This window comes from Hydra viridissima, unplaced genomic scaffold (assembly GCF_058129835.1).
Source record: "Hydra viridissima isolate aposymbiotic clone 2 unplaced genomic scaffold, HvirCarnegie_v1 scaffold_3, whole genome shotgun sequence".
Classification (NCBI taxonomy): Eukaryota; Metazoa; Cnidaria; class Hydrozoa; order Anthoathecata; family Hydridae; genus Hydra; species Hydra viridissima.
In genome coordinates this window covers 5,328,137-5,347,185 of record NW_028324302.1, presented here as the reverse complement: position 1 = coordinate 5,347,185, position 19,049 = coordinate 5,328,137, and the positions used below count along the sequence as shown (strand labels likewise).

Sequence of the window (19,049 nt, the reverse complement as noted above, 5' to 3'; positions counted from 1 at the left end):
TTTAAAGTTTTAAGTGAACACTTGGAAGATTGCTTAAACTCCCCACCTAAATCATGACCAGGACCTCGTTCAAAATTTAATACAATTTTCTGTGCAACTGAATAAAAAATGTATGCGATGAAATGTGAGCGTTCTTTCAGTTTTAGCAACTCGAGGGATAAATTGCTGGAGTGTCAGCAAGGCGCGATGGATCAACTAAGGGATTTGGATATATTTTGTTTACAAATACAGTTTTAACTTACATTTATTAACAACAAACCACAAAATCTCATAGTTAAGGGTTATGATTCTTACATATGTTATTTATTGGTAGAAGCGGTTGAAAATCATTTTTAGATTGTGGAAATGCCAGCTTATTGTTCACGCTTCAGCTATTGGATCAGATTGTTTTCGGACCATTTAAAACACACTTTAACCTGTCAGAGGTTGACGAGTACTTTTCATGAGTCACAGTTAACAAATTTGTTTCTGAGGCCTTTTGAAAAAGCTAAAAGTTCAGCAATCATAACAGAGAACATCATATCTGATTTCGAACATATTGTATAGCGCCAATCTTGTTGTTGTTGCAACTGATTACAAATAACTTCTGTCTTCTGATCGATTATATGCGGTGTATAAATGAACTAAAGCAATTTAAATTGTGAATCCAGTTGTTATGTGAAAGAGTCGCGAACCAGTTCTTGAATGAACTGATGGCAAATCAGTCGTCGAATGCTACAGTTGCAACTCCGTTGAATGAATCAATTCTTAATTTGGTCATTGGAAACTGACCGTTTACCCTGTAAATGACAAAAAGGCTATTACTGATACGGTGAACACAGCATTAGTGACTGAATTGATTACGGTTCATGACAACGGCAGTGATATTTTGTTATTACCAAACATTCATGTCGTCAAGTCGACCGGCTGCCGGAGAAATGTTCAGTAATTGAAGAAAAAGAGTTAAAAAGAAATTAAAGAAAAAGAATAAAATCACAGACGGAGAAGCATCTGAAAAATTCCAACTTAAAATCTGTAACTCAGATATAAATGTTTATTTGACTCCTATATTTATAGCAGAGTTTGGTTTACTTCTCGTGACAAGAATATAAATAGTAAATTCGTGTTTTCTTTTAAATTTTTTCTGATATTGATTTTTACTTGTTGTCTCACATTTCATGTTAAAAAAAATCTTGGCGACTTAGACAAAGCATATTTTTGATTGCTGATTTATTGTTGAATGGAGAGCTTATCCAAACAGAAAAAATAACTGGACCATAACAGTTAATCGAACCTCTTGTTGGATTTGCGTCACACATTAAAAACATTTAAGACAGACAAAAGTCTCTCTTTCATGTAGAGGCTCTTTTTATGCTGTAATAAAGTTAAGACAAAGATGCCTTTGCAGTATATATTCCTATTGTTACCATGGTAGGTGCCAAATATTACAGAAATAAAAAAAACTAGACGTCTGTTCACCAGCTTGGCTCGTAGTCCGAGCTGAACAATTTTTGTTGAATTCTTATTCTCTACTACCTATATCTATGAATATCTAACAGTTATGTTTTATGAAGTACTTTTATTTTAGAACAGTTTTCTCATATTTTGGATATCTAAACCAGTTTCCTATATTTAACCTGCGTTTAAATGCTGTAAGGGAATAGAAACCATATTAAGCTAATAGTTTTCCAGTCTTTAGCAAAAAACTAACAACCATCTTAATGTTATTAAAATAAACAATCGCCATTAGTTGATAATCGTTGCAGTTTTGATCCAACTTATTTAGTTACGTAATAACTCGTAGCTAGTTCTATAAAGTAAGTTTTTTTCCTGTATCACCTGATAGATTTACTATTTTTCAAGAATTTTTTAATCTGCAAATATTTTTGACTGAAGAAATTATTACGATTGCTGTTTTCCGTAAGAGAAGGAAATAAAACATTTTATTTTATGAAGAAATGAAAAAGTAGAAAAGTTTTTTTTAGCGTACTTTTTATTGCGCGAACTTTGTTGCTTTAGTTAAATATGAGTTTAAAAAAGTAGTCATTATCTTCATTTTGAATGCTGAAAATAAAGGTAAGAGGATTGTATCTGGATTTTTTACAAATTTTTTACCTTTTCAATCAAATCCTCTTACGATTTTCTAAAATTTGTTTATCTTTTTCCCCGTTTCAGAATATTTACAAAACAACTTTTTCTAAAGAAAATGAGGATTGAAGCAAGAAGATACGAGTTTGTATTTAACGTATTCAAAATCATTTTAACATATTCAGATTTACATAAAGATAACATTTATAGAAATTGTTAAAAAGCTAAAATTTAAACAGGAGATTTTTTTTGAGAAATTTCTAAAAAAAAAATTAGGATTTCAATTAAAATCCCTTAACTGCAAAAATGCGTTGAAATTCATTTTTTTTTTTTTTTTTCTTCATCTCGGTGTTAAAAAAGATATTCCACAAAAATCATCATTTAAATCGAGTATGACTCATTTTAAAATTGAATTTTGGAACAACAATGTCACTGCTTCATAAGAATATCGATCATGACCAAGTAAAATCTTCTCTAAGGCATTTTCGAGTTAGGAAAATCAAAAGATATAACATCATCATTAGAAAAAATTGAAGTTTTAAAAAAGTAAAGCAAAAAACTTGTATTTAACTTAAAATTTAAACAAAAAAGAAAAATCTCCTTTTTAATAGATTTTTTATACAGTTTAATTTTCATTTGCAGCCTCTTAAACTTTTCTATGATCTTTAAAAAATATCATTAATAATCTTGCCATATTTATATACTCATGTTTCATATTTTATTTTTATAGTAAAAACTTTCAATCGGACGTAGTTCTGGCAGGTTCACAGGGTTCTCCTCTTTCTTCACGAAGTTGACATTCTTATTATCTATCCAGTCAACAATTGTTTTGGCCTAATGTGATGTTGCGAGCTCAGGAAGTTTTCGATGAAAGGAATAATTTTCTTCTTGATGCACTCGTCCAAATAGATTTCCTGGTTCTCTTAATACCGGCGCGCTCATCCGTTTGTTAAACAAGCAGACGTAAGCGAGCAGTTTTTGTTCAAGTTTGTCACATGGTATTTTACCCTTTGAGAGCTTTGAGAAACATCGCTTAAGTATAAGCTGTTATAGCCGCTGATTGTGCTGTGTGAGTGAAATAAGATTTAACTGATATATTATTATAAGTTTTGTTTGTAGCTTTTTATTTATCGCTTCACTTTTGAATCTGTTGTTTTCCTTCTTTTGATGGATGTCTTTTTGTTCAACGTTTTGAATCTATTCGGTTGGGTACGCTTGAATATTTGAGCTGCTTAGCGTTACGAGACTCCATCTTTGTGGTCGAATTATGGCTTTCAAAATTTTTCAGATTTACTACCCAAGTTAAACTTGTATTTCCACTCTCTTAGACTAGTTTTTTCTTGTTTATTGTGCATTTTTGCTCAATGATCTAAAGTAATAAAAATATATAATCTACATGTTTAAACAAGAATTATTTAAACAAGAATTAGTATGCTTTAATAAATTCATGTTGAAAAAGTTATATCTTAACAACATTAAATTTGCCATCAAAGTAAGGCGCATTTTTTAGTTATCATCCGTTATGGAGAGTTATGGGAAAGTTTCAAGAATTTTATGGCTTAAGTTTATTAATCTCACAGTTGCTGTAGAAAACCCTGATCAGTTTTGGTTGCTATTAATAAATAAGAAGCATGTTATAACACAAAACGTTGAACAAATACCACAAATGGGTGTCTATCATAAAATGTAAACATTTAAGAATCCTTGTTTAAGGGTAAAATATTCTACTAATCCAATAACATTTCAATTAGCTCAAGTATTTTGTTTCTTACAGTAAGAAAAAATACAAATTGCCAAAAAAACCAAAAATTGTTAATACAATAAAGTTGTAAATTTATTTCAGAAAGTAGTAGGTACTAGATTTACATAAGCATTTGCCTCAGCATTAACGCTAGCATTAGCCCCAGCACTAGCCCCAAAATTGGCTCTAGCATATGCCCCAGCATTAGCTCCACCATTTGCCCCAACATTCGCCCCAGCATTAGCCCCAGCTTTAGCCTTACCATTAGCCTTAGCATTAGTCATAAAATTGGCCTCAGCTTTAGCCCCAGCATTGACCCCAGATTAGTCCTAGCATTCGCCTCAGCATTGGTTAAGTAAGTAGATATCTTTTTTTTATAGTTACGATTCAAGCTAAAATTCTTTATATAAAGAAAGGATAGCTTTAAAATTAAAAGAAGATCTCAATAATATAAATCATTAATTTATGGATTTATTGAAAAATATTTATCCTCGCTTTCCCTAAAATTTCAAAAATTTGAACTCAAATGTTACTTTTAACAAGTTTTTACTCAAAAACTTGGTTTGTAATAAAGAGCAGAAAAACATGTTCTCACGCAATGTAAAAAATCAAAAAAGTTTTTAATTTAGATGAAACAATTAGGAATTTCTTTTTGACAGCAGGTGGTATGAACGAAAATGACAAATAAAAATATTAAAAGATTAGTTTTGAGCAGTGACTTACAAAAGCAAGAGAATGGAAGAAAATGTTAAAAAAAAAACGTCGTAGAAACAAAATCATAAAGAGCGTTCGATTTTACAAAAACGTACTTAGAGATGCCTTAAGCTTCTTTGTTACAATGCAGGTTTTTTAGGTAATTAAGTTGCAGACAAATAATAAATGCGTAACTCAACATTTATAAATTTAAAATATTATTTTGTTTTGTTCTTATGATACTAAAAAGTAGTACTTTTTTTAGGGAAATTTTTAAAAACTTAAATTGGAAATTTAAAAACAAGATATAGAATTACATCGCTACACTCCGAGCTGTTAGAAACATCTAATTTAAAAAAGATATTAAGAAAAACCTGTTAATACCTGTTTTTATTTATGCAAAAAACCTTTTAATACCTGTTTTTTACTTATGCAAAGATACACTAATTCGTTTTAAAATATGGCATGCAACTTAATGTATTGTTCAATTTATCGAGACTTATTTTGTTGCCCCATATTTTTACTTTTAAGACCTTTTTCTTTGGTAAAATGAGAAAAACTTGAAAGACCGGGTCTTGTAAAATACCGATTTTTGACAAAATACTGACTCTTGACGGAGTACTAGCTCATCACATTACGCTGACTCTTTACGAAGTACAACATTCAAACGTGATGACAGATAAACAATCTTGTAGATTTTACTGAAAATAAATAATCTCGCATAATATAAAAACAAAGATCTGGCGACGAGGATATTTTACGTCAAATATTTCATGCGATGGCGCATAATTGTTGAGTGAGAGAGATTATCCAAACAAAAAAACTGGATGATGACAAACTAATCCAAGTATCAAGTTGAGTTACAAGCTATAAAAAAAAAAACCTTATTTAGGATTTTTAAAGAGTAAATGAATTAAGAATGAATGGAGGTGAAAAAAGCGTCACTAGTGTAATTTTAATATATAAAAAAATAGAGTCACTATTGTATCATTGCATTTTATTACCGCAATATAGATGATAAACTTTTCAAGATTCGTTTTGATTCGAAATAAATATTTTATTTTGGTTCTTTATGTTTGAAAACTTTCTTCGTAAGTGAAAATGATGGCTTGCTGTCTCACTTACTTCTTAAATCTTTACAAAACTCGCTAATCATAAAAATTATCAATAATAATCGTGATAATAAATTATTTAAAGTAACAAAGTAAAGCCTCTCGGTCAGCCAGTAAAATGTTTTGCTAGAACATATGCAGTGGTTCAAATAATTAGCTGTCCTTTTTAAAGTGCAACTTTAATTTAATAACTTACAAATTAATTCGTTGCTAAGACCCTTTGATGAATCTTATGGGGTGATAGCAATAAAAGATTATAGCGAGCGTAATGAGATTACTGGTTGTTCAGTTGTTCAGTAAGCAGAGTGTCAAATAGCAATGTTAGCGCGGGGGTAAAATTGAGACAACATTTAGAATTTTACGTTGTGAAAAGTCGATTTGAAAATTTTTTTACGCTTCATATTGCTGAAATGCTTTTCAGTAATTTAGATGAAGCTATGGTTTCACCTCCCATTTGATTTGATGCAATATTTCGCCGAGAAATAAATCGAAGAGTTATTTTTTGATACGAACTTGCAAACAAAAGGATTTCTTGTCATTATTACACAAATCCGGTTTTTTTTTAACTGGTTACCTTCACTGATTAGATTATTCATTTGATCACATCTGAACAAAAAATTTATTGACCAACGGTTACGGTGCAAAACCTTATGTTCATTTCATCTATCAAGTTCTAGAGAACTGAGAAACGCTTTTCGTACATTAACTCAATTATAGTAAAATTTCTAATAGCGTAAGAAATACAGAACCAAAAATCTTATTCACATACTTTATAAGTTTAGGTCATTATAGCAGATGTACAACTAATATTTTTATCCGGTAATTTAACCCAAAATGATTATCGATTTCGTAATTATATTAAATCAGCGGAACGCTATCTTTAAACAATTAATTACTTGAGCAAAAGATTTTAAAATTGTCCGATTAGTTTCATAATAATATACAAGAAACACATAAATTAAAAAAAAAAAAAAAGCCCTGTCAAAGCTTAAGATAGTCAGCTTCAGAAGTTGATTTCTTTACAGATTGAACGCCCACAGTTGCGTACGTCGCGAGATCGTAAAAGAACGACATGCATAATTAATACTTTTTTGGAAAGGCGATGATCGAAAGATTTTTTTAATTCCATCGAGTTTTTTTAAAAGCCTTATCAATGCAATAGAAAGCCCCCACCAACTGTCAACTCTTTTCTTACGATTTAACTTATTACGGGCGACTTAAGTTTTTACGTCATGACCACTCAAATAGAGAGTTCTATGTATATTCTTAATGCCCGTTTGAATAGTTAGTAAAACAATTTCTAAGCCAAAGAAGCGAAGGTATAGCCCATTTAGAAAGTAGCCTGTGTTCCGCACCATATTGCAGTTACTTTTTGCTTTTCAAAGAGAGAAAAAATTAGAAGCACACGAAAAACCTTTTGTGTATGTGGATTGAAAAATTATGAGTCTCATTTTAAAATTACAAATCTTTTTAATGTATTTTTATTGAAATTGATTTAAGAGAAATGTCGTTAAAATAAATATGCTTAAATTGTTTCACAATTCTACTTTATTCATTTTTTAGGATTTTTAACACTAAACTTTAAAAAAAAATTTTTTTTTTACATATTTTAAATTTTGAGTTGAATTTAACATCACAAGTGCAACAAAACAATAAAAAACACACAAAATAAGGAAATTAAAATGTAGTTCAATAAATAATTAAGTAGTTTAAAAAGATAACTTTCTGAGGTTGGACTGTCGCGTCCTTTTGGTTGCCCCTTTTACATTTTGAATTTAGTTGAAAGAGATTTAATCTTTGTAAACCAACACTAATTTTCTATAAAACCCATCCTGGATCGGAACTACATGTAAAAAAACTTTATTTCAGACTTTATCTTAATATTGATTGTCATCATCAATCATCATCAATCATCATCAATCATCATCATCATCATCATCATCATCATCATCATCATCATCATCATCATCATCATCATCATCATCATCATCATCATCATCATCATCATCATCATCATCATCTTCATCTTCAACATCAATCTTCGTCATCATCAACATCAGCATCATCATCATTAGGATCATTTTATCATCAACATCACCATCATCAGCATCAACACCATCATCATCAGCATTATCATCTTCAACATCACTCATAATTATCATCATCAACATCATTAACATCATCATCATCATCGTCATCATCATCTTCTTCATCATCATCATCATCATCATCATCATCATCATCATCATCATCATCATCATCATCATCATCATCATCATCACCATAACCATAGCATTAACATATGTTTTATGAAACTAAATTTTGTCCATAATAACTTTCCAGCCTTTTTATTCTATGTTACGTTATGTAACAAACTTAATTATGATCAAATACGAGGTTTTATTTCCAATAAAAACCTTCTTTATTTAAATGCGTTAGTGACACTTTTTCTTTAACTTAATCATCCTTGTGTAGAATGTTAAATGCTTTTAATTATTTTTTTTTACAACTGATTTATTCATCTTGTTAATTGAGATCCTTATCGAATATATAACTTAACGGATTAATAACGTCATATTTCAATTGATAAATGATATTCCTGATTGCGATAACCACTTCAAAGAAACTTAAGGTTGTCTTTGTTGCCACAGGGTTAATACACGAAATTGTTACCCACATGAAGGCCTTTCTCGAAATTTTGCAGCAAGAACAAAAGTTGCCACTCACTTTAGGTATGCTTTTTTTTTTTTTTACATCGTCTACTATTTTTACAAACAATACTTTTAAACGCGGCGATCGCTGTAACCTATTTTTATTATTATTATTATTTTTTTTTTTTTAGTTTTATTTCGATTTAAAAATCAATAAAGATCGGGCATTTGCAATAAATATTTAAGTTACTTGATTTTTTATAGTGAAAACTTGCGGCGTAAAACTGTGAACAAGAGCAGCAGCTGATCAGATATTTTAAGAATGTTATTCAGTAAGGTTAGCGTTAATAAAAGCATCCACGGGAAAGTGTGCATTAATAGTTAAGTTATCTTTTTTATATGATTGTTTTCTCGGCCAATCAAATTCCTCGTATTCTTTTCGGAGAACGTGATTCTAAACTGATTGTTTTTGAAACATAGTGTTTTCGGAATTCTATAGTAAACTATATATTCATGTTTAAAACCGTATATTTGATTCACACGAGATATGCTATTAAATGTCAGTGCATTTGCATGTTTTCCCTGAATGCTAAACAGTTCGAATTTATTTAAACTTTTTTGTGTCGATATTACAGAGTAAAGAATATATATATATTTATAGATATTTAATATTCTTATAAGGTTATGGATGTAGATGTGGAAATAATTTATGATGATAGTCCATCGCTGCAAAGAGAAGATAGACCAAGATCTCGAACATGGCCTATTTTGCCTTCGCCTATCGAAACGATTCACGAGAACGAACGTGACGCAGAACTTGTTACTTTACGACCTGCTATCATAGAGGAAAAAGAAGTCGAAGAAGACGTTTTTGGTGGTTCAAAAAAAAACGAACAAAATCCTCGAAAAATTTCTAGAAAAAATGCATGGGGAAATTTGTCATACGCAGACTTAATATCTCAAGCAATTCAAGCGTCTCCTGACCAGCGTCTTACTCTGTCGCAGATATATGAGTGGATGGTTAGAAACATACCCTACTTTAAAGACAAAGGAGACTCTACGTCGAGTGCAGGTTGGAAGGTCAGAGATTGTTCTATATTTTGTTTGTCTTTAAATTTCAATGTATGGTTATTGTATATTTAAATTTGATTTTTGTATCCTGATTTTTTTAGGTATTTCCTAATAATTCTTGTCATTAACATGATCATCGTCGTCGTCCTTATTACTATCAATATTACGACTACTTCTACCATCATCATAATGCATAACTCTCACAACTTCTTGTCCTTACTGCTACTCTTTTAATTTTGATTTTATTAAGCGTTTGTCAAAACATCGATCTTATCAAAATGAGGCATGCAATTTTAAAAACAGTTGGTTTAGTTTTTTGTGAAATATTCTTGTGAAAAAGGTTTTTGTGAAAAGGTTGATGAGATGAGAACAAACCAATAGTTTCTTTTTTCCGTTTTTTTCTTTTTTTTTTTTTTTTTTTCTTTTTGTGGATAAAGAGCCTGAAATGCTATTCGTGTTTTACTGCAGTAACTTCGATACTTTCTTCACACTGGATAAATGTTTATCTTGTGTTATATTCTAAAAAAAATGAACGATTTTCTTCTTTTAGAATTCCATTCGTCATAATTTATCTCTGCACAGCCGTTTCATGCGCGTTCAGAACGATACAAATGGCAAGAGCTCGTATTGGGTTATTAATCCAGATGCTAAAGCAGGCAAATCAAGTCGACGTCGCGCTGGCTCTGTTGATGGACAGCCTAAGGATAAAACTAAACGGGTGCGAAGCAAAAAGCATCACCAAAGCACCGATGACATAACTTCCCTTTCTCCTGCGAGTATATCATTGAAACAGAATAAATCCTGTGATAATTTATTTAGCGTTTCATCGCCATGTTCTAGTACTGATTCACTTTCTAACGTTGAAGAGTTTAATTCGGAAAGAGTATGCAGTCCTACTTACACTTCTTCCGATATAGTCAGTAGTCCTTACGCTGGTGATAGTTTCGCCAGACCGCGTTCTACGTCGACGGTATCTGTACAAAGCAACATTAATCCGTCTGACCTCGAGGATGATTTAAAGCGCGTAGATCAACAAAGTATGATATCATTTCGTGTCGATGATGAAGCTCAGTTTAGTTTGAGCTCGATAAATCTTGATGATTCAATGAAAAATATAACAGAAAAAAGCCTTTCGAAAAGTGATGAGGCCAATTTTTTAATAGCCAACCGCCAAAGTACAGATTCTTTTGCAAGTAACGATTCCGGGTACGATGGTTCTGTTTATTTCTCATCTCCTCAAACGCATCTCAATAGAAGTGGCCAAAATTCACCTATGATATCTTCTCCCAACAACTTAAGCTCTTTCAGGCAGCCCACATACAATCACGGATTTCCAGTGCAAATGCAAGATTTTAGTCAAAATAGTTACTATGCGCAACAACGTTTTAACAACCATCAATTTAAAACTGATTTTTTTGTTAATTCTCCGAGCAGACTTAAGCATTTACCCTATGACACTAAGCAATCTTACAATGTATTAATGAACAACCTTAATGAAAACTCTTATTCATCCAGTCGACAGTATGCCCCAATGAAAGGGCAGAGAGTAAACTCTGACGATTGTTTTTATAATCAAAACATTATGACCTCAAATAACGTGTACGACGTGTTTGATTCTATTCCTAGCGATTTAGACCAAGTAAAGCTCTACAGTTTTGAGGACCCACATCAATTAGCTATCGATCTAAACCAGATAATTGAAAACGATTTAAAGGGCTCATCGTCCACTTTGCAGTCGCTATGTGAACCCATAATTAACAACAATACATCATCTACTTCGGGTGATCTTATTTACCAAAACTGGGTGAGATAAGAATCGTGTAAAGTGTGTGTTAGAACTATATGAATATAGAAGGTGGTAGAGTTAATAAAAAAACTCTTAGGCCGGAAATACGCGATTTAAAACTAGTTAAGTAGTTCCTCCAGATTGTAAGATAGTTTTTATGCAAAGTGCCGCTTTCGTTTTTATATCAAGAATTTTCAAAGAAAAATCACGTACGGTTCACGACGCAGACTCTATACAGATTGAAAATGCCGTTAAACAATGGTATATTTAAAAAGAAATTTTTACAATTTTTCCTTTTAAATATTTTTAATATTTAGTAAAGAATTTTAGTTTATATTTGTATTATAAATAAACAGTGGTGTGTGTTCATGAAAAACTTAATACGTTTTTAATAAGTTCTTTTTCTCAGGAAAAGTCTTTTTTAGTATTCCATTGGATTCGTTGCCTTTTTAGAGTTCTTTTCTTTTAATTTGCCAAAGATTTTATTTCCATGGGCATAATTAATTTAATGGTTGCCTATTTGGAGATCTCAATACAAATTGTAGTTACCTAGCAATACAATAATTTAGTTACCTAGAAACAGTCAAGTTGCGTGGTATCACATTTATATTGAGTCTATGGAAGTGATGTTATTTCCGACATCTTTTAACTTCCTCAAAAGAATCTTTTTTGTCATACTTATATACACTAAAACATATATATATATATATTTATTTATGTATAATATATGGCTGTATATTTAATATATGCTAGTTTTATGTGCATATATTCAGTGTGGTCTTAGTAGTAAAAACGAAGTAATGTCTAAGAGATTTACTACAAATCCTTATATGTGCGCACCAAAACTAAATATAAACACCTAATTGCTTATATGTGTATATTAATTTGTTTATATATAATATATACTATATATATATATGTATATAAATAAATTTGAATATAAATTTATAAGTATATTATATATCTCACAAATAAAAAAAAAATGGTTGTGTTGTATGCATTCTTAATGGCAAACCTCCTTTAAGAGTTTTTTGATATAAAAATCTGAAACCTTATTTGGAGAATCGTTTCAATTACATCTGAGATAGCGAAAATGATTTTTCTTTACGCAATCAAAAGAGCTAAAATAAGATAAATAGAACGATGGGGCATTTAAAAAGTACTTTTTACTTTACCGTTTAAGTTACGTAACTCCGTCTGGTTAAAGTCTTACTATAAAAATTTTTTTATTTGTCATTTATATTTGTTAAGAAGAGGAAACAAAGACTGAAAATCTACTGAATTTATTTTGAATAAAAGTAGGAATTGAAAAGATTAACATTTGATCGTAATCATAAAGAATTTGCTGTTTATTTTCAGAACATACTCTGAGTGCTCTCTGAATGAAGAACATCTATTGGGTGAATGTTTTCTAAAGCTGTTTTAACGTTCTTTTTTAAAATCATCATACAGTAAAGGGAAAAAAAAAATCTTTTCTTTTATCTTTTAAAGCGCCAAAATTTTCTTTACAGGTTGCTAAAGTTTTTTTTTCTCAAGACTTTATAAAAGACCTGTTCGCTTCAATAATCAATGCTGTGAAACGCACTGACGCTGCGACCAAAGTACGCACGCCTTCCGCCTGATGGCTGATTTTTTTTCAATCTTATTTTATCACGCTCAATTTTGTCTTGAAAACTTTTAATCTTTACAGTTATACTTACGAACAACTTAAGGACTTAAACCTTTTTACTTATGAATCTTTATAGTAATGAACAACGCTTTAGAAATGCAGCACAATTAAAATGAGTGCAACGAGTTAATTAGACAACAAAGTAAAAGAATTACTTATTTTGCTACAATTACAAAGTAACGAAAAATATTTAAAATTTCAACGTTCGATAATCAGTTGTTTTTTTTTTTACATTTGCTTTTGTTACTCGATTTGGAATGTATACATTTTAATCAGTTTGGAAGAGCGTAAGAAAGATTCTTCCGTTTGTCGACGTTACACCGACTTAATTCAGTATAAGATGCTCAAGCATCTAAAGTTTAAATTGAGCAAAAAAAAAACATTTACAAACATTTAAAATATAAAAAAGTAGTTATTTATATTCTGACCCCAAAGAGCTGTTTTTTTAACATAAGAAGTTTTATTTTCTTTTTTTTTTTTTTTTTTTTTTTAAGTACCTGTTTTTGTTTAAGTGCTCGGGCCTCTTAATGGTGTGTACTTCCTGCTTCCTTCATTATAATTTATTAAAAGTTTAAAAGGAAGGTAGACGGGGGAGGGATTAAAGTTTGATGGTCTTAAACCTACCCGTAGTTCAGGCTGTTGTGCTCATTCTTCCTAGCTTTTATCTACTTACTGCTTATCTGTTATAAATCAGTCAAATTTTTATTTAAAAAAAAAAAAAAAAATTAGATAAGCGTTGTTTTTCGGAAAGTTTATGTTAAAAAAAAGCTAATAAACGAAAATTGTGAAAAAAATTTGGCGCCGTAATCTTTGACAAGAATAGCATTTTTTAAATAGCTATTTTAAAATTAATATTCTCTGGCGTAGTTGTTTCAGTTTCCTTTACGTATTTTGCAAAAAATTTACTATTTGCATGAAGTTTCATTGATCTTACCTGTTTTATTAATTATGGACAGTTATAGCTACGTATAAGAGGAAGTCACCAAAACAAAATTTATTGTTTAGTTCTAGTTCTATTCAGTAATCAAAATGATCTACAACACACTCAATTTTGAGTTATTTTGAATATAGTTAGCAAGTCAGTCGAAGTTTAAAAAGTGATGTCTTCTTTATCCCCTACCGCCAAAACCCCCATAAAAAAAAAAAATTGCTATGCGGTTGGGTTCATTCTGTTAATTTATTTTTTCATCTTCAGTTTCTTCTATTTTTTCGTTTTTCTTCTTTTTTAAATTTTTTCTTTCTTTTAGAAAACAATTTAAACAAACTCTAAGTGATACTAGTATGGTTTCCTTTTTTAGTTATCGAGAAATTCATGCAACTTTTTAAACTACTTCCTTTAGAAGATAAGCCAAAAATGGAGGTTAAATGGCGCCCTTCGTGAGAATATTTTATTAAGCAATACAATGTTTCTTAACCATTGCTATGAGTGGAAGAATTAAAAGGTTCATCATGATTTGCTGCATTTGTCAGTAAAATGATGCGCATAAAAAGAAATTCTAATTTTTATTGCTAAGTTTTACTAAGAATAATTCGTTCCTTTCAACTTATCTCGCAGGTGAAGCTCATTAAATAATCATTTCAGAAGGGTGTCAATATATTTATTCAAAACCATTACAAAATCGGAAAGACAACGTTTCATTTTTTATTAGCTGAAATAATCAAGGAAAATAATCTTTAAATCTAAGTATAAACCGCTACAACAATATCGTAAATAAGAGGCCATGCTCCAAAGTAATTAGTAAATTCAAGTGTGGTAGCTTGTACCATTATCTGACAGTCATAGTTCCGGTCTGTAAATTACTATTACTTTATTGATCTTTGTTCTGAAAGCCAATATGCATAAATTAAAAACATTAATTATTATTAAACTTTAAAGCAATCCCAAGGGAGGAGTGGTTTAACTTTACTATTAAAACAAAATATTTGCAATTAAATAGAATGTTATTCAAAGAAATAAATCGTTGAATTAGTATCATTTAAGATACTGTTTTAAAAGCCATAATTAGTTGATATCTTCATATGATGTCTTCCTCGCTTCTTAATTGTTTGCTTTATTAACTTTCGAGTACTTTTTGTTAAAGATACGAATTATTACTAAAATACAAAGGATTAATGCACAGTCATGCTTTGTTCATTTGGATTAATCCAAATTAAAAGTGCATGACTCTGTAGACTTTTGTAATATGAAGAAAATGGTTTTTTTTTACTTATTTATATATAAAGTAACCTATTGTAGAGTAATTAGCAAACGTTCAAAATTCTTTGAATTTTTTCCCCCCTATTTTAAAAGCAAAGAAAGGGTTTTGGTTTTATAAATGGTTGATTTATTAAATTAGCGGTGTATCCATAATGAATGAAATTAAGAAAAAAAAAAAGACTTTAGTTAAAACTTTAAGAAAAACGTTAACCACTTTAGTCTAAATTTAGCACAATGAACTGCGCCTGAGGACTTTCAAAACCTTGAAGAAAGAATTTTTTTAAATCTTTTACGAGGTTATAAAAGAGCGCAAAATCTTTTTTGATCATCAAAAAGCTAATCCATCTGTTTATATACTGAAGATGAAAGTTTTCTTTACAAAAATCTTCTAAAGAAAGCGAACTTTAAAGTTTCAAGGATCGTGCGAAAGAGAGCTAGCTAAACTTTTTAACCGCTTTTGCGCCTTCAATTGATTTTGGAACCTTTCGATGGTTTTTTTTTTTTTTTAATTTTTTTTATTACTAGAAACTTGTTTATAAGAGACTGGTACTAGAAGCCCCGAAATCTTAACAAACTATTCGTACTAAGTTACTTTTCGATAAGAAATTTATTTTGTTAAGAGTTTGAGGAATATTTCCAAACTTGTGTTCTGTTCAGGGACAAACCTGAGGATTATATTACATTGAATGATATTGATGGAATTCAAATAAATCTAGAATAACTGTAAAACATTTTATCTTTCTTGTTAGCAGGTTTTCAAATTGCATTTTACTTACTTTTTCTCTCTTTTGGTAATCTGAAACTTAAGAAACTCTTGAGAAACTTTTAATGCTAGAGTTCTAAAAAAGTACACTTAAAATAAGAAACTTTCTAGTTCTAACCCATTTGCTTGGTTTCTTAAAATAAAAACAAAAAAAAAAACGTGTCTTTTGAAAAAAAGTTGAACAAATCAACATTAATAATGCGAATCCCATTAAATTGATAAATATTTATACAACTTTAAAATTTATGTAAAAAGACTTTGTAAGAAAAATGAAAATATCTTAAGTTTCTCAGCGAGTTCTTTAAAGGTACTTAATTCGCTCTCAATAAGTAAAAAAGTTGCTCACCTTTGGTTCGGAAAAACTTACTGCGAAATTTGATTACCGGGAAATTGCCAGGAATGTCTCTTTAATTTGCTATCTTTATATAAAAGCAATTATAGAACACGAAAAAAAAAAATTGATTGAAAATGTTAAAAAAAAAAGGGGGGGGGGGGAGGGGTAAGGTTTTTAACCATAGCAATACAGTTTGAATCAGTCGTAACTTAAAAGTGCTAAAGTACAAAGAGTTTAAAATACCTCATATGTCTTATAAAAGTCAATTTTTCTTTGGTATCCAAAATTTATGCATTCCTTCAAACCACTTAAATTTAAGTCTATCCGGTTTCAAGACCACCAAATATTGCCTTCATCCGCTTACAAGATTGGGGGTAAAAATTTTTGTTACTTTTTAAAATAACTTTTAGTGGCTAAATGAATAATTGAAATGTGTTTTAATTTTGATGTTAAAATTATTAATTTTTTTCACGTATTAACATTTATTTCCAAAGCATGTAGTTTCGCTGTGTGCCATTGGCTGATATAACCCTTCATTCCCTACGCCATGGCCTTTTATTATGCACAAAATAGCAAACGAAAGTTAAGAAACTTAAAGAACTTGCTAAAAAGTCTTTGAACTTCATTATTTACATGGCGACCAATTACTAATTATATATTTTTGATACTTTTCCAACAGTTTTTTAATGTGCTTGCATGGCTTCTTATGGGTAATAAATTTACCTCTTCATATGCAACGTTCAGGGGTAAAATGAGCATATTTGATGTTCTTACCAGATGGTTTGCAGCAAAAGAAAATGTTTAGAAACATAATTCCTACTGAAATACTGAATGTAAAAACATTTATCCAATGTAAACACAATAATTTTGAATTTTGAATCTTAAGATGTGTGCTGCTTGATCTCAAAACTTTAAAAACACTCCTGAATTTACTTAAAATGTGGTATAAATCCATTTGAGATTTAACAATCTTTACGAATATTTATCTGCATTTGAAGATGGATTGATAAGCATTTGTGTTTAAATTTTTTTGTCTTTTAATATCAATAGTTTGTGAAATATAAATAAAAGGACCTCTTCGAAAACCTCTTCAAATCGAGATTATTAAGTCAACAATCGAAATTAAAAGCAAGTAAAAATCTTAGAAATACTTAAATGATACATAATCGGTATTGTTCTTTGATCATTATCGGATCATAGTTTGGTAGCATAGGGTAGTTTTTTCGAAAGGGAAAATGGAGAAAGGAAGAAAAAATCTACGAAAGAACAAGTTGAAGATCAAATAGCAATTCAAAGTGAAACATCTACGTTAACTAAGAGAAAGTTCGTTTTAAAATCTTTATTTACACAAACAAGACAACAGCAAAGAACCTGCAAGTAAAGAAGAAGTTCGAGTTTTGACAGAAGAAGAAGCCATCGAGTTATTGGTTGAATTATCAAATATTGATGAGCCCATAGACGACAAACAACACGAAGAATAATAAAGAAATTGAAAAGATAAATAACGACTTTGCAGATGCATGGAATGGATGGATGGTAAACAACTGTATTAATAAATCAAGCAATAGAGAAAATCTATTCAGTAAACAAAGTCTTCACCTATCCACAAAGTTCAAGCATTCGCACTTAAAAATAAGGCTAAAAGCGATACGATAAAGAAAAAAGAAAGAATCGGCAGAGTTCAACAGCAATTAGAAGATAAATAGGGGAGAACCTTAATGACTGGGACGATTATTGAATGGGACAAACTCAGATTCTTATACAAGCATCGATGTAAGGATATTCAAATTCCTGTAACAAAGAGTGGTCGAAACAAGTACTCAACTGACTCATTCATCCTATTGCTCTATGACCGTAATGATAATGGATGTTATTGTATTTTCGAATGTAAAAAGTAATTTTTAAAAGCGTTTTTTTTTTCTAATTTTGCAGCAATTTTTGAAGTTATGGAAAATAAAATTCCATGCCTAAATAGATAGCAGTCTCTAGTACTACAGTGAGTAAAACATTCAAGCTTAATTAATGGTGTTTTTGGTGTGACTAATCATTTTTGGATAAAGTGATGCGCATATTGAATGGGACAAAATACTACCTATTAAATGAATTTAACTAAGTATTACTTACAGCTCAGCAGAAGGATGCTGCAGTCCTTTACTTTTATCACCATGGGTAATGGGTATTATTTACACACTTTTATACTGCAGAATTTTACTTAAAAAGAAATAACTAAATATAATATTCTAAAATGAGAAAGTTCTGCTTTGATTGAAATTTAATTAGAGTTAAAATGTTTTAAGTTAAAAATATTTTTTGTGTGGTCTTTATGCATGTATCTATATATTTAACTACATTTACAATTAATAAACTAATTTGAAAAATGATTGAATTAAATACGTTTATTTTTAATTCTTTTATGCTTGTCCCATTCAATGAGACATACCTAATGAATGGGACAAATGTCATGCTCCAATAAATCTCTTTTTTTTCCAAAAGCCAAATGCGAATCCAATTTTTTTTGTTTTACTTTATCATTGAGCAAGAGTCGGTGGTTATCAAACATATTCAAATATATATATTAAACAATTTTATCTACGTTTAAAAAGCATTTTGCAAAAACTGTCCCATTCATCGAGGTTTTCCCCTATATGGCTGATAAATCTGAGTTGAAATGGTAATCGTTGGAGCAAAAAAACTCTAATTAAAAAAAAAATATACAAATGAAGATGATAGCGAATTTAGGTGGATTAGTAATGACATTTATACATAAACGGCCGATGAAGTCTACGAGCTTGATCCATTGTCAAAGAATATTTAATTCCCAAATGTCGGACCAAAGCCAACAATTGACACTCTTTTGGCATGGATTATACTGAGCTACACTGTGCAGAAAAGGAAGTAAAAGTGGACCTAGCGAATTAGTTGTTCGTCTCACACCACTTGGATGGAAATGCATCAAGCAAAACTT

General features: G+C 30.2%; 1 protein-coding gene and 1 long non-coding RNA gene across 5 annotated transcripts; both read left to right on the top strand.

Annotated features, from left to right (window-relative positions):
- The first annotated feature begins 1,723 nt into the window (after positions 1–1,723).
- On the top strand, positions 1,724–3,876 carry LOC149890720 (uncharacterized). Of its 2 annotated transcripts, XR_016451302.1 has the most exons (4): positions 1,724–1,796; positions 1,999–2,055; positions 2,155–2,211; positions 2,798–3,876. It is a non-coding gene; the product is annotated as an uncharacterized LOC149890720 (long non-coding RNA). The 2 variants fall into 2 exon arrangements; XR_016451301.1 differs by lacking the exon at positions 1,724–1,796 and having other exon boundaries at positions 1,807–2,055.
- Positions 3,877–8,219: 4,343 nt separating this feature from the next.
- LOC145200460 (uncharacterized) lies at positions 8,220–11,529 on the top strand. Of its 3 annotated transcripts, none has more exons than XM_080074501.2 (4): positions 8,220–8,345; positions 8,529–8,596; positions 8,946–9,344; positions 9,886–11,529. In XM_080074501.2, exons 3-4 carry the CDS (start codon positions 8,949–8,951, stop codon positions 11,146–11,148), a joined length of 1,659 nt encoding a protein of 552 aa, XP_079930627.2. In that variant the 5' UTR covers positions 8,220–8,345; positions 8,529–8,596; positions 8,946–8,948; the 3' UTR covers positions 11,149–11,529. The 3 variants fall into 3 exon arrangements, with proteins under 3 accessions (XP_079930627.2, XP_079930624.2, XP_079930625.2); XM_080074498.2 differs by having other exon boundaries at positions 8,529–8,601; XM_080074499.2 differs by lacking the exons at positions 8,220–8,345; positions 8,529–8,596 and adding an exon at positions 8,696–8,823.
- The last annotated feature ends 7,520 nt before the right edge of the window (positions 11,530–19,049 follow it).